Source organism: Balaenoptera borealis, assembly GCF_965194805.1.
Source record: "Balaenoptera borealis genome assembly, chromosome: 1".
NCBI classification, from domain to species: Eukaryota; Metazoa; Chordata; class Mammalia; order Artiodactyla; family Balaenopteridae; genus Balaenoptera; species Balaenoptera borealis.
The window spans coordinates 16,403,221-16,419,832 of record NC_138860.1 but is presented as its reverse complement, the minus strand read 5'-3'; the positions used below and the strand labels follow the sequence as shown (position 1 = coordinate 16,419,832).

The 16,612-nt window shown below is 38.8% G+C and overlaps 1 protein-coding gene and 1 long non-coding RNA gene across 7 annotated transcripts in view; both read right to left on the bottom strand.

Annotated features, from left to right (window-relative positions):
• Positions 1-16,612, bottom strand: part of LOC309630682 — a 440,591-nt gene that overhangs the window by 197,902 nt on the left and 226,077 nt on the right. The window lies entirely within an intron of this gene.
• Positions 1-16,612, bottom strand: part of LOC309630453 (uncharacterized protein) — a 311,054-nt gene that overhangs the window by 125,087 nt on the left and 169,355 nt on the right. For 3 of the 6 annotated variants that reach the window (XR_014245677.1, XR_014245678.1, XR_014245679.1), the window contains exon 1: positions 3,603-14,849. Coding sequence is in view for 1 of the 6 variants with exons in the window: in XM_082395759.1 (XP_082251885.1) it covers positions 3,603-3,714; positions 7,844-7,949 (218 nt within the window). In the remaining 5 variants the exon portion in view is untranslated. Of the gene's footprint in view, positions 1-3,602; positions 14,850-16,612 lie in introns of those variants that run through there. The other 3 variants (XR_014245674.1, XR_014245675.1, XM_082395759.1) reach the window with 2 other exon arrangements.

The window sequence follows — 16,612 nt, the reverse complement described above, 5'->3', positions numbered from 1 at the left end:
GAAAATAAGCGGAAGAATCATACCCCAGCCTCTGATTTGGGTCTGGTCAGTGCAGAACCTCTAGGCAAGACTGCGAATATTTCAGAGATCAGGAGTCCACGCCAGGGCACGGACTTTGAAGGCAGAGCCCACTTCAAATCCTATCTCTGCTACTTTCGGACTATGTGACCAGAGCAAGTTGCTTACCCTTTGAGTTTTAGTTCCTTCATCAGTGACACAGAGCTAAAATCGTGGCCTGTCTGAGGATCAGGAGAGGTAATGGATACAAAGTGCAGAGCACAGGGCAAGGCATGTGGTAGATGGTGAATAAATGACAGCTACTATTATTCCACAGGCAACTCCATAATCCTCCATAAAATCACAGGGATTTTTTTGTTTTTTTACATACATCAAATTTTTAACAAAAAAATTAGAGGGACCTCAATCAAATGATCAAAACACAATGCCAATGCCACCTTCCCATGGCAGGAACAATGCCACCAGTCCTCGAGGAAAGCTCCAGTACATATATTTGGATGTCATTATTTTGTCAATACGAGAGTGACAACTGTCCCTCAAGATGAATCTAAAGTTAAAGTAGAAATTGAAAAAGACCATGTTATTATTATTACTAATAGCTCTCATTTAATCAGGGCCTAATATGTGGCAACAACTGTGCTAAGAGCTGTAGAACTATAATTTCCATGAACTCTCCCCAAGAATTATGAGGGACTTTTATTATGAGGTTGGTTCTTTGAAGTCGGTACTGTTATGATTCTGTGCAGTAGGGATTATGATCACCCCCATTTTAGAGATGAGAAAACTGAGGCTTGGAGACAAGAAGTTCAGGGATTAGCCCAGAGATGAACACATGTGACAAAAGCAACTCACCAAGGTCACACGGCAAAGAGTGCTTGGGGCCAGGGCTCAATCCCAGGTCAGCCTGACTCATAAACTCATGGCCTTCCCCACAATCCTGTACGGCTTCCCATATATATATTGTGGCATAATTCCATCATACCTAAAGTCCTGAGTCCTAGTTTCTTAAATCGCTAAGCTTTGTTGATTTCACTGACCAGTTTAAGAAACATTGAATGGGAACGATACTGTGTCCAAAGCTCTGTGCTAGCTGCAGTGGAGAATGTAATTATGGCAGGTCCTAATTTTGTCTTCAAAGCAATTGACAAATAACAAAAGGTATAAAAAGAAATCAAAACTGGGTACAAAGTGAGGTGTGGGCAAGAAGCAGAAGCGCTGAGGAAGAATGCAGCAGCCTCTAGCTTCCAAATTGGAACTTTTTTGCTCTAGCCTGGGCCTCTTTTAACTCCCGTCTGAGTGGCACAGTTCAAGACAGGCTTTTACCAAGGTCTGGGGCAGACAGGCTGGAGGGACTGCTTTTAAATCCACAAACTCCCCCAAGTCTAGCCCATCAAAATCCAGAATGCTGTTTCTTCCCAAGATAACTCAGACACAGCTATCTTGGCAACGACGTTGCATATCTAAGTTGAAATCATAGGATCAACTCTGTAACTATCTTCCTGGTAGGCTGGCTTCTCACCTTTTCCCCTCTCTGTCTTTTAAAAATGTCAGCCTCTCATCTTGGCTGTTAACAGAGAGTCTTAGGAAACTCTTCTCACACTACATACACTTCCTCAGGGTTTCTGACGTTAGGGCGCCCTGGGCTAAGGCTGGCTGGTTAGAAGTGAGCCTGGATCAGACTGATTTGCAAAGTTCCTTCAATGCGTTTTTAACACACCTGCTGTGTATGTAAGGATTGAACTAGCTAATTTTGTGTTGTTGCTCTCAGAAACTAGTATATGATTGACTTTTTAGTGTCTGACTTTATTTTTACTCAAACACTGGTTTCGGTTAGAAATGAAGGCAAATATTTCATTTCAGTGAAATGAACGAAGGTCGTGATATAAATATCACAAGGCCTGGATAAAAATATGCATAGAATATCACAGCACATCTTTTGCCCAGTAGCTGTGGTCCATGAGCGTGGAACAGTGTGAAATACAGGAAGCAAACCCATAGGATAAGAAACATGCAAGGGAAGTTTCAATGTTCTTGGGGGGATCTGGACAATATCAAGACAAGATGGTCATGAGTAGTTCTGGGATTGCTTGTGGGGGCCAGTAAAAAATCGATGGAAGCAAGGGAATGAAAAAGAAACAGACCCACCTGGACAGGAGGAGAAGGGAGTAATGCTTGGGAGCAGGAGGATGCCAGAGACAAATTCCTGTTTAACCACTTTCCTCAGGTCAAGAAACGTTAGAGTTGTAGCAACAACCACACACCATCATCATCATCATCATCATCATCATCACCGTCATCATCGTCATCGTCATCACCGTCATCATCATCATCGTCATCATCACCATCGTCATCATCACCATCATCACCATCATCATCATCACCATCGTCATCATCATCATCACCATTGTCATCACCATCATCATCATCATCACCATCGTCATCATCATCACCGTCATTATCATCATCACCATCATCATCATCACCGTCATCGTCACCATCATCATTATCATCATCACCGTCATCATCATCATCACCACCGTCACCATCATCATCATCACCGTCATCATCATCATTGTCATCATCACCATCATCATCATCATCATCATCGTCATCACTGCAATAATACAAGTAATAAAGTAGTTGTTGTTTATTAAATGTTGTTTATCCTGTGCCAAGAATTGCACTAGATGCCATCCCAGCACTTTCTTGATTCCTTATAACCGCCCTATAATATAAGGATAAACTACATTCCCCTGTGGAAACTGAGGCCCAGAGCCAAAATTCAAACCCAACTCTCTCTGAACTCAAAATGCCCATGAGACACCTTGAGAGCCAGGGGAGGGAGCCAGCAGCACCCACTGTGCATCTGGTGGTGAGCGCAGGGATGCTGCCCCTTCCAGACCCCACTCATGATGCAGTACACAGAGTCCGGAGCTAAGGACCATCAGGCTGGAATGGGCTTTGAGAGTCTTCTGGTCCTCTAGTTTCAGTCTTGTAGACTCAGAGAGATGAAGGACTCAGGTTTCCAGACTGCTGGTCCTAAGCTTTTTATACTTCTCTAGAATTATTTTTATCTGCAATAGCTACAGTTTATTGAGCATTTATTAATCCTGGTTCTGCACTAAGTTACACAATTTATTTCATCAAATCCTCACAATGTTTTATTATTATCCATATTTTATCAATGAAGAAACTGAGGCTTTGGGAAAACCCCCTTTTGTTTGATGTTAAAAAATAATCAAACTAAAAACCTTAGTAAGTTTTAGAGAAATTTTATAAATCTTCAGAACCTTCTTGCCTCCTCCTACCAAGCTCAGTCCTTGTTTATGATCTTCTTTGGTGTGTAGGCCTTCACTGTTTTGTGTCATGTGGGTGCTGTTGCCATTTATGAATTTATTGCCTTTCATGAACGTAAGCCCTTACTCACCACTGACTATATGCTTCTTTAGCCTTTACCACTTTACAAGGTACATAAGGTTAGGTATGTAGTAGGTGTTCAATAAGTATTTTAATTAAGCATTTATTATGAACCTACTATATACTAGGCACAAAGTTTGGTACCTTATGTATGTTGTTTCACTTACTTCTCAAAGCAATATGATGAGACAGGTAGTATATCCCCCATTTTATAAATGAGGAAGCACAGGTTCAGGATGGTGAAGTAGCCAGCCAAAGCTTGTTTGATGCCAGTCAGGTCTGAAAAAAAGAGAGGACTGGTAAATGACACCTCCAGTAAAACCAAGTGCACCAAAAAAGAAATCTACTTCACTCAAGTTAGACAAGAACCTTCTGTCATCCTAATGTTTACTTTAATTCAATCAGAAATTTTCATTGGCTAAGAAAATATACACTCTTTTTTAATGTAAAACAATGGCTAAAATATGATAAAACAGTGATCAAAAAGAGCACATCCAGAGTAGCAATTATAATATACGCTTAAATATGCTCTCAGGCCAAGCTGTTCCACCCTGGTGTCCCTTGTAGGGACATTCATTAACGCTATTCTATTCTCAGTTGTGTGATTACTGTTCCTTTTGCACTGGTCAGCCAAAATGAAAGAAAAACTTCATTTATTATATCTAAAATGAGATCAGTGGATATTCCATGCATGTTTAAGGTAAGAGAGCAAGAACTAGATATCCTAGGTGTCAATGAACCAAGGTTGCAGATCTATCCATACTGGGGAACTGACTTTCAGAGGTGAAAAAGCTCCTGTTTGTGCCTCTACTGAGCATATATAACTTTAAACAGTTTTTAAACAAATGAGTGTGTTGGTCCCAGAGGGAGTCTTGAGGGCCTAATTTGGTCAGCTCACCACCACAACTGAGAAAAGCTCTTGCCAGTAATTCATCAGTTGGCACTGCTGCTTTGTAGAAGAAGGACAGAACAGATGCAAACGAGTTATATACAGTCAAGCCTCATTCATTTGGATTTCATTTGAGCATCAGACATTGCTGAGAAACTACTAGGTCTTAGACAATGGACCAGGCAGGTCCTGGGTGGACGAAGATGATTAGGCAAGGTTCTAGACTTCACACAGCTCAGTGTCTAGTCTGGGAGAACTATTTTGCATTGGTGAAATGTATGAATTACAAATTAGTTTTAAAGACGTGATTTCTTTAAAAAAAAAAAGGCAGCCAATTTGAAAAAATCAGAGGTGTATGTTCTTGAGTCCCACCTACTGAATCAGAAACTCTGTAGGGCCCAGCAATCTGCATTGTAACCAGCTCTCTGGATAATCTGGGGCAGCTAAAGTTTGAGAACTGTTGTCTTAGAGCACGTGACACAGGGATTGCAGACGATAAGCAGGCGTTGGCAGGTGGCAAAGCCTGGAGACACTTGCATGACACGTAAGGAGATTTGGCAAAGGGATGGCACTGAAAAGTCTTCAAGCCAGGAAGTAGCACGGTCCTATTTGCGTTTTAAAATTTTCCTACTTTAAAGATACCAATTTATGGATGTTCCCTTTTCCGCCAGCCCTGCAGAAGCTCAGAAGGAACCCAAGCAAAGCTGAAAGGCAACATTTGGGACTCCTTTTGGCTGTAGGGTAATCCCCCAGGAGTAATTTAGAAATTTAGCCACTTAGTGACTTAGAAGATTGTTATTTCATTAATGCAATAAGCTTCTCAGAGTTTAAATCAAGTGGTAGCCTAATCACTTCTAATGTATATGCAAGATATTCCTCTGCAAGTGTCGCCCCTGGGAGCCCTTTATATATATTGACTCATTTATTTCTCACAACAACTTTATGAAATGCTGTTATTATTTCCATTTAAAGACGGGGAAACCAAGGCACAGAGAGATGAAGTAACTTGCTCAGAGTCACACAGCACAGAAAGATGAAATAACTTGCACAGAGGTCACACAGCTACTTTACAACAGAGTCGGGGCTTGAACCTAGACCAGAGCCTAGCTTTTCACATTTGCACCAACCATATTGTTCTTGTTTGTACTCCACGGGCATGAAAATCAGTATGCCTGTTTGTGTTGCATGTGGGGGCAGGGGGTGGTGCAGGAATCCAGGAGGCATTTAGGCATTTTCTAGAGCTGAGTGTGATTCATTTACACTATGTTTGTAGTTTTCCTGAGGCCCACAGGGAGCAGGTGAAGTTAACATCTCTAAGAAATTTTGACAATTGGTTCATCATCGCAGCTTACCCACCTGTACTAGGAATCCCTACCTACCTGTGACAGGTGCCTCACCGAAGATGCCAGTGAGAACTGAACTCTTTCTGTTCTGAATAATTTCTAATATGCCCCAGGTAAGAGCCAGGGACTCTTTTGCTCAGAGGCTCCTCTGTCTAAATAAAACATGGGTCAGAGTTGTAGGGGACCAATATCCCTAAGGACTTATTATTACTCACCCATTATGCTAAGCATTTTGAACAAACAGCATCTTATGTAATAATCACAACAACCAGAGATAAAAATCACTATCTCTATTTTACTTGAGAACCTGAGACTAACTGACTTGCCCAAGGTAATAAATAATAGAGCTGGGACTTGGAACTCAGTCCCATGTAAAATAAAGCACTTGATCTTTCCAAGTTATGGAATTTGGTAGACACTTTTACTTGCCTACCCAGAATACTCCCATCCTGTGTCCCTGCTGACAGAATCCAGTTTTGTTCAGGGTAGCAAAGCTCCAGGTAATTCAGCCACAGCCAATCATGACAGTCCTGATCCTGGATTTCTCAGCCTCCCTTGCAGCTAGAGGTGGTCATGTGATTCGGCCAGAAGTCTGCTGGGAAATATTTCTGGGAAAGTTTCTGTTTCATTCATAAAACGAGACAGACATGACTAGCTTGGATCCTTCCTCCTAGTTGCCTTCATCCTACCTTGGATGCTGACACATGGCTGGGTCCAAAGAAGCCATCTTGGAACACAGAGAAAAGCCAAGGGAATTGCAGAGATATGAGCCCCAACATGATTGAGCTGCTGAACCAATACCAGAAACCACTTACTCCTTGACTTTCTTTCTTTCATTTATTTATTTATTTATATTTTTGATTTGTAGTCTTTTTTACTTTTTATTTATTTTATTTTTTTAATTAAGTTTTTATTGGAGTATAGTTGCTTTACAATGTTGTGTTAGCTTCTACTGCACAGCAAAATGAATCAGCCGTACATATACATACATCCCCTCCCTTTTGGATTTCCCTCCCATTTAGGACACCACAGTGCATTAAGTAGAGTTCCCTGTGCTATACAGTATGTTCCCCTCAGTTGTCTATTTTATACATAGGTATCACTTTTTTTTAGATTTCTTTGTTTTAACTGAAGTATAGTTGATTTACAATTTTGTGTTAGTTTCAGGTGTACAGCAAAGTGATTTTATATATATATATATATATATATATATATATATATATATATATATAGTCTTTGCCATTATGGTTTATCATAGGACACTGAATACAGTTCTCTGCGCTATACAGTAGGACCTTGTTGTTTATATATATAATAGCTTACATCTCTTAACCCCAACCTCCCACTCCATCCTTCCTCCAACCCCCTCCCCCTTGGCAACCACCAGTCTGTTCTCTATGTCCGTGAGTCTGTTTCTGTTTCATAGGTAGGTTCATTTGTGTCGTACTTTAGATTCCACATATAAGTGATATCATATGGTATTTGTCTTTCTCTTTCTGACTTACTTCACTTAGTATGATAATCTCTAGTTGCATCCATGTTGCTGCAAATGGCATTATTTTGTTCTTTCTTATGGCTGAGTAGTATTCCATTGTATACATGTATCACATCTTCTTTATCCATTCCTATGTCGATGGACATTTAGGTTGTTTCCATGTCTTGGCTATTGTGAATAGTGCTGCTATGAACATAGGGGTGCATGTATCTTTTTGGATTAGAGTTTTGCCTGAATACACATTACGTTCTCATTTTTGTCTTAATCCCGGATAGAATGTGCTTCAGTCCAACCAAGAAATTCAAATTTTGGGAAGCAGAAGCAATTGGATGACATTCAGAGGCATTTGAGTTTGCAGCTCTGCTCTTCTGCTGCTGCGTGTAGGGAATGGTGGGGCCTTCCATTCTGTTCTAACTTGATCTGTGCTCTGTGGTCCTAAACTCAGTGAAGGCTGGGAATGCAACTGACTTCCCCGGTTTTCACATCGAGAGCTGTGCCTTCACAGAAGAAAACAAACAAACAAACAAACAAAAAAGCAACCTCCTCCTTTTCAGTTTCTGGAATTCTTTATAAAGGACACTTTCTTTCTTAAAAATCATAAAATGTGGATTTGAGAACAGCCTTGGGAGTCATTCAGTTCAATCCCTGATATCAAATAAATCAAAATCAAAGTCAGATTACCTTTATAAAAACGTTTCTTGGGGAGACAGATAGCACAGTCATCTTTGGCAGTATTCGAACTGTCAAGCATTTCTTCCTTTGGCTTAATTGAATCTGCTTTCTTCAACTAAAAATGTAAAAAAAGAAAAAAAAAAAGAGAAAAAACCCAGAATGTGACTTATTCTCAAAATAATATTTTATAGATTGCAAATTAGTACTAACTTGCCTATCTTTCTTCTTTTTTCAGGATGGATCAAGTCCAAATAAGAATCTTGTTAGAATCTTTCCATTTCTTCCACCATGAACTAGAATGAAATAATGCCATTTGCAACAACATGAATGGACCAAGAGATTATCAAGTAAGTCAGAAATAGAAGGACAAATACCATATGATATCACTTACATGTGGAATCTAAACTACGACACAAATGAACTTATCTGTGAAACAGAAACAGACTCACAGACATAGAGAACAGACTTGTGGTTGCCAAGGTGGGTGTAGTGTAGTGGAGGAGGGATGGACCGAGAGTTTGGGATTAGCAGAGGCAAACTATTATATATAGGATGGATAAACAACAAGGTCCTGCTGTATAGGACACGGAACTATGTTCAATTTTCTGTGATAAACCATAATGGAAAAAGAATATGAAAAAGAATATATATGTATAACTGAGTCACTTTGCTGTATAGCAGACATTACCCCAACATGGTAAATCAACTCTACTTTCAAACACAACAACAGCAAAAAGAACCTTTTCATTTCCATCTTTCCATTTGCATCTTTCAGAATAAGGTTCAGGTTATGCTGTGATATTGGCATGTGAAGGCCACACAGCCACATGCCCACCTCCCAACTCCTTTTCCATGTCCGTGTCTCCTGCTCTGCAGCCCTCATCCTTCCTTCCTCCCAAACACACCCACACACACATCTCCCATGGTCTTGGGGAGCCCCCGGCTCCCCCTGCACCTGAATGGAGAGGGAATGTACTTCTCCGAGACTCTCCAAATATTCCCCACGGGCCTCCACACACTGAGTCTTCAACCAGTTTGACTGTTCTCCTCTGATGCTTTCCTTTGCTCTTCTGCTCACCACCTCCAGAATAACCAGAAAAACTGCTATTTTTTTAACATAGCAATTCAAACCAGACATGGGGCTGAGCCCTCAAAAGGATGCAAGCCCGGTGATTTCCTGCCTTTCCCTGTTTTTGGATAATTGGTTTCCATCCCCTTTTTCTGTGTGAGAAAATGCATTCGACCACCGCTCAAGTGGCCCCATCCATCAGGCTCAATCTAGTCCGGGCAGGAGAAAGAGAGTCTAAAAGTAGGGCTCATTTCCGAACTAAGTGCAGGGTGAGCCAGTGTTATCGACAGAAACTCTCTCCCTCATAGCTGGTCTGCAGATACACTCAGAGACTTGGAAGTCCTCAGGCTTTGAAGAGGAGCCACGAGGTAAAACCGTGTCCAGGCCCATCAAGCTGTCGCTCTCTGAGTGATGGGTTGACATGACCGTCCTCTGTCAGCACTATTGTTGCTGTCATCCCCAGGGACCAAAGCAAGCACAAAAGCTAAGAAAACCACGGACTCAAAAGTAAATGGATGAGATCAGGCACGTTCAGGGTGGAATGGCCGTAGACAAATATCATATATCACTCATTTGTATAATCTAATTTTTTTAACAAAATGAAACAAATGAACTTATTTACAAAACAGAAACAAACTTATAGATATCGAAAGCAAGCCTATGGTTACCAAAGGGGAACTGTGGGAGGGAGGGATAAATCAAGAGCTTGGGATGAATACACACATACTACTATATGTAAGATAACCAACAAGAACCTACTGTAGAGCACTGGAAACTCTACTCAGTGTTCTGAGATAACTTATATGAGAAAAGAATCTGAAAAAGAATGAATATATGTGTATATATAACTGAATCACTTTGCTGTACACCTGAAACTAACACAACATTGTAAATCAACTCTACTCCAATAAAATTAAAATTAAAAAAAGAAAAAAGCAAATGGATTCACTCTCAAGGTGGCATAGTGGATTCCTTCTCTGAATGTGGCTGATTTTCCTTTGTATCTCAGCCCACAAGAGGAGGTCCCAGCTGCCTGTCTCTAAAGAATATTATCTATTTTCTAATGTTATACACTCCCAAACCTGTCTTTTTTTCTGGAGAAAAACATTTCTCTTCTCTTTATTTACTTTTCCCCCAAATAGAAAACATACACTGAATTGCAGCAAAGACCACGACATAGATCTCTGGTTTTTATTGTCTCTGTCTTTTCCCCTTTTCTGGTGCTACTTTATCACAGTATCCATGAGGATTTCCACAATCTTATTAATATTTAACATTTATTGTTAGTCTCTTGAGCCACCACAGAGACATATATTATCTCTTTGCAAGACTTAATGTCACCCTTAGTGATTCATATTCTCCATGGTATGCTTTCTACTTAGAAAAAAAAAATCTTCTTCATCTCCAAATTAAAGCATTCTTTGCCCAGCTGAAGTTCCAATGCTTGGGCAGAAGGAATGGGTGGTAGACAATGAGGTTATTTATACTTTGTCTACCAGGGATCAGAAGTTTTTTACAGAAACCTTTGGAGTTATTCAGCTCACATCCTGTACTTATATTTCTTTTGAAGTGCCTTCAAATATAGACTTTAAATTAAAAACTTAGGTCAGACTTATTTAACTTTGCATTATCTTACAAGCAAAGTTTGCTCAGCAAGCAAATGCATACTGTAAACTCAATATCATGGGATTGATTTACCTATCAATGGGAACAAATTATTTTTTAATATCTTAGCAGAAGAGTATACCATAAGTATATAATTAGAAAAACAATAACAATATATTCATGGGCAGTTTTGGAGAATAAATTTATATTGGCATTTTTCTACCTTCTGAATTTGGTTCTTAATAAGCAACATGTGAGAAAATTAATGGACAGTATCTCCTAATTATGAGCCCTGCATGAGAACTGAAAATTACATGTAAGCAAAACAGGTGAAAAATCAGTATGTTCTCTGTGTTTTTAAATGTCAAAGTTTATGTCAGGGTTAATTTGGTTACAACACAGTGATCATAAATGCTGAAATTTAATGAATATTTTCTCTAACATTACAAAAAACCCATATACTAACAATTAATGTGCTAAATGAAAATGATTCTTCTCTATTCTATCGGCAGATCTCACTTGGAAATAGGTTGTTGGCTTACTTTGAGTAATGGGAATTCCAAAGACATAAGCCTGATTTATTTTTAAAAAATATTCTCCAGTGCTGATTCCTATATTCCAAATTAGTCATTTGCCTAACTAGTATTTTTGGCTCCAACCCCACAATAAGAATTTGAATTTGCTGTATAGTATATGTATGCAGTTCAAAACCTCTAGGTTTAGACGACAGGCAGACCTTGTTCTAATATTGACCCCGTATTTTACTTGCTGTGTGACCTATAGAACAAGCATTTAATCTTTTAAAAAATATTAATTACCATAATACCAAGAATAACTACTGTACTTATTGAACTATAAGTAAGTTTTAGTAACTCTCAATGAGGTGTTAGTCAGTCATTTCTGACGGATGGGAAAGTTCACCCATAAAATGAATCAGGTGACCTTGGCCACATCCTTGAGCTCTTCACAAAGCCACATTCTGTTACAGTGTTGCAGTAGTCTCTCCCATCTCATAGAGACCAGATGCAAAGCTTGGTGTGTTTAATAAAGGATCAGGACTTGAGGACACGGGGAGGGGGAAGGGTAAACTGGGACGAAGTGAGAGAGTGGCATGGACATATATCCACTACCAAATGTAAAATAGATAGCTAGTGGGAAGCAGCCGCATAGCACAGGGAGATCAGCTCGGTGCTTTGTGTCCACCTAGACGGGTGGGATAGGGAGGGTGGGAGGGAGACTCCAGAGGGAGGAGATATGGGGATATAGGTATATGTATAGCTGATTCACTTTGTTATACAGCAGAAACTAACACACCATTGTAAAGCAATTATACTCCAATAAAGATGTAAAAAAATAAAAAGCATCAGTGAGTTCCTTGTGGTCCAAGGTAAGTGTTTTATTACTTTAGGTAGGGATGTCATTATCATTGGTTTTCAAGAAAACTACAATGAGGTACCACCTCACACAGTCAGGAAGGCCATCCTTAAAAGTCTACAAATAAGAAATGCTGGAGAGGGTGTGGAAAAAAAAGGAACCCTCCTACATTGTTGGTGGTAATGTAAATTGCTGCAGCTACTATGGAAAACTGTATGGAGGTTCCTTAAAAACTAAAAATACAGTTACCCTATGATCCTGCAATCCCACTCCTGGGCATATATCTGGAGAAAACTCTAATTCGAAAAGATACATGCACCCCAATATTTATAGCAGCACTATTTACAATAGCCAATACATGGAAGCAACCTAAATGTCCATCAACAGATGAATGAATAAAGAAGATACGGTGTATATATACAATGGAATATTGTATATATTCCATAAAAAAGAATGAAATAATGCCATTTGCAGCAACATGGATGGACTTAGAGATTATCATACTAAGTGAAGTAAACCAGACAGAGAAAGACATCTATCATATGACAGCACTTATTTGTGGAATCTAAAAAAAGAAAAGGTACAAATGAACTTATCTGCAAAACAGAAATAGACTCACGGACATAGAAAACAAACTTATGGTTACCAAAAGGGAGAGTGGGGGGAAGGGATGGAGAGATAAATTAGGAGTTTGGGATGAACATATACACACTGCTATATATAAAATAGGTAAACAACAAGGACCTACTGTATAGCACGGGGATCTACACTCAGTATCTTGTAATAACCTATAATGGAAAAGAATCTGAAAAAGAATCTTCAGATATATATATGTCTGAATCACTTTGCTGTACACTTGAAACTAACACAACATTGTAAATTAACTATACTTCAATTAAAATAAAAGAAGCATCTTCTCTTTTTGCAGATGATCTTAAACAGGGAGGGCATTTCACCTCCAAATATTCAGGCTGTGATTTAGGATTATCTCTATAATGTCTTCCTTTCCATTTACTTAGTGCTCTGCTTTCATCTGTTTGAATTGGCTGTGGCATTTGCTCCTCTTTTTGAAGATCTTTAAGATAAACTGCCCCAACCCCAAGAATTAGCCAGACAACTCTCCTCTGCCGTTTGAACAGTAAGGTAGGGAGCACAAGAGAAAAATCTACTTTTCTGGATATTTTCTTTGTTTTCATAACTGATGCTTATAAAGTGCTTACTAATATTATTATTCCCATTTTACAGATGAAGAAACTGAAGCCCCCAGAGGTAGAATTATTTGTCCAAGCTCACGCAGCTTGTAAGGGACAGAGCCAAGATTCACCCAGGACACATTGCCTCTTGAGCTGGAATTTGTAAACTTTGGCCCATCTTGTCACCTGCTCCAATTAAAAAAACCCTCACTTTAGCCCCTTTTGGTTTATTTTCTCACTTGAGATTCCGTCTCTCCCTCTTCGATATACCCCATGAGAACAAATTAATATGTTCCTGCCAATCTTTCCCGCTTTTCTCCAATAAGCATCATTTAGGTTTCTCTCAATATAGGTTACTCATGAATGGGCAAAGAATTGTACCTTCTCCAAACATCTCCTTCATGGAATCATCACGGTTCTTTGTTTGTGGGGAAGGATTGCATAAATAACACATTTCTTGCTTTTCTAAGTTAATAACCAGTTGTGATATGGATACAGGAGACAGACAGATACAGATTCTAGTTGAGTTGTTTGTTTTTACTGTTAAGTTTTAAGAGTGCTTTGTAATTTGGGATATCAGTCATTTATCAGATGTGTGTTTTACAAATATTTTCTCCCACTCTGTGGCTTTTTTCCTCATTTTCTTAACAGTGTTTTTTTCACAGGGCAGAAGTTTTTAATTTTAATGAAGTCCAATTTGTCAAATTTTTCTTCCATGGATCATGCTTTTGATGTTGTACCAAAAAAGTCATTACCAGCCCCAAGGTCACCTAGATTTTCTCCTGGGTTATCTTCTAGGAGTTTTATAGTTTTGCATTTTACATTTATTATGATCCAATTTGAGTTAATTTTTGTGAAAAGTGTAAGGTCTGGGTCTAGATTCTTTATTATTATTATTATTATTGCATGTGGAGGATCAATTCAGTGGTTCTAGCAACATTTGTTGGAGACAGTCTTTGCTCTATTTAACTGCCTTTGCTCCTTTGCCAAAGATCAGTTGACTGTATTTAAGTAGGTCTATTTCTGGGCTCTCTGTTCTATTCCATTGATCTATTTGTCTTTTCTTTCTCCAATACCACACTCTCTTGATGACCGTAACTTTATAGTAAGTTTTGAAGTCAGGTAGTGTCAGTTCTCTGACTTTGTTCTTCTCCCTCAATATCATGTTGGCGATTCTGGGTCCTTTGCCTTTCCATACAAACTTTAAAATCAGTTTGTCAATATCCACAAAATAACTTGCTGAGAATTCTGATTGGGATTGTGGTGAATCTATAGATCAAGTTGGGAAGAACTGACATCTTGACAATATTGACTCTTCTTTTCCACATACATGGACTATCTCTCCATTTGTTTAGATCTTCTTTGATTGCTTTTTATCAGAATTTTACAGTCTTTTTCATATAGAGCTTGTCCATATTTTATTAGATTTATACCTAACGCATCTCTTTGGTTTTAGTGCTCATACAAACAGCGCTGTGGTTTTTAATGTCAAATTCCAATTGTTTATTGGTGGCATATAAGAAAGCAATGACTTCTGTACACTAGAAATAGATCTTAAAGATCAGATTTATTACTGAGTAATGCTGGATTTGAGGATATGGACACAACTGAGACTTTAAAGCCGTGTAGTGGATTAGATTATCTTGTCTCTCCACTTTGGACACAGTTCAACAGCCCCAGGGAACTACCAGACTGCTCCAAGGAGATCACAACAGAGAGGAGATGAGAATGCATCCCAAGGACAGGACCTGGCGCGCGCGCGCGCGCACACACACACACACACACACACACACATACACAGGAGCCTGGGAGGGGCAGGACCAGCCTTACTCTCAGATAAGTCACTCCTATCAGGGGCAGGAGTGGGCCAGGGACTAAGAGAGCCAAGGAACATGATTTTGGCAGGAGCTGCCCATCAGGGAAACATGAGACTACAGGCTAGAAATTCCCTCCAAAATTCCACACTAGCCCCTCCCACTTGAAAAGATTTTAAAAAATCAAGACAGAAAGAAAAGCTAAAAGTCACCTCAAAAAGGAATCTGCTGTGTGTTTGTGTGTGTGTTTGTACATCTCATATATCATGTATATCAAACCTCCACAAAATGAGTCCTATTTAAAATATTGTCTCCTAAGGTCCAGGCTTCTTACATACATGTCACCTCACCAAAAATTCTGCTTTTTTTCTTTTTAAGTAATGTGCCACTTAATAATAAGTTATTAAGCATAACATGTGGATCCAAAAAGCACATATCAAAATATAAAAGCTACTTGTTATGTCACCACTCAGAGTCCAGTATTTCCTCCTATGCACATACATATACATATAAACATATATTTTAAAAGGGGATTGTAATAGGTATATATTTATATAACCTGATTTTTTAAACTCATATATCTTGAAAATTCCTACATCATTAAACAGTCTTCTACAAGATGGCTTTAATGTCTGGGTAGTATTCCATTATATGGATATGTGTATAATTTATTGTCACATCTACTACTATACTATTAGGTTGTTCATAGCTTTTTCTCTATCTTAAACAATCCAATATGAACATCTATGTTCATAAATCTTTGCACAATTATCCAATTATTTCCTAAAGTTATTCCCTAAAAATAAACTTCCTGCATCACTAGATATGCCCATTTTTCAGTCTTTCAAAACATTTTTGTCCAACTCTGCTCTCACCTTAATGATTTGATTTCCCAGTTTCCCACTTATTCTCTGGTAGTAAATCTGTGACCTTTGGAAATGTTTTACAGCCATTTGGGTCATGTTTAGACCATGGACACAAGGATTTATTGAAATCATTCTGAAAAATAATTGAATTAATGTAGATTCTAAATTTAGGAGGTAGCTGAGATACAGAACTAGCCGGCTGAATACCCTGGTACATGTGGGGTTGTGCTTTTCTCCAACTTCTTAACTTCTCAGAGGAATTGAGACTGCTTCTTTGGATAAAATGCTGTATGGAGAGAAACTCCTTAAGCTCTGAAATAACTTTTTGCCTAGATCCTGATAGACAGCAAAATCTGTGGTATGACAAATGGCATCTGACATCCAGGAAGGAACACATCCTGAAAAATAAATCCATATCTCTCATCCATCTCTAATTTCAGGGGACAGGCTCTCATGCGAGATCCATATCTGCCTCTGCCTTCCACAAACACTGCATTTTCGTTTCCTGGCTCTGTAATCAACTTGGCTGAAACACAGCTACCGCCCAATCTGAGTTAAACTTTGCTCCCAGAAAGAGCCAAGATACACTGCTTGCTGAAAATTGATTTCTAAGGAGAAAAATATAAGTAAGTAAGCCATCATTTAAAAAACACATATTTTTGCTGGTTTTTAAAAATGGGTTTAAAGAATCTGTATTTTTGCATTCAGGTATAGAGCCAATATTTATAATAGACATTAGGTACCTAGGACCGCTCTTGTGAGTAATTCAAAGCACAGTACTCTTAAAAATTAAATATATACTCATTCTGTTTATAATAATTATTGGCTTCCTACTATGTGCCAGTTTGTATTTGGTA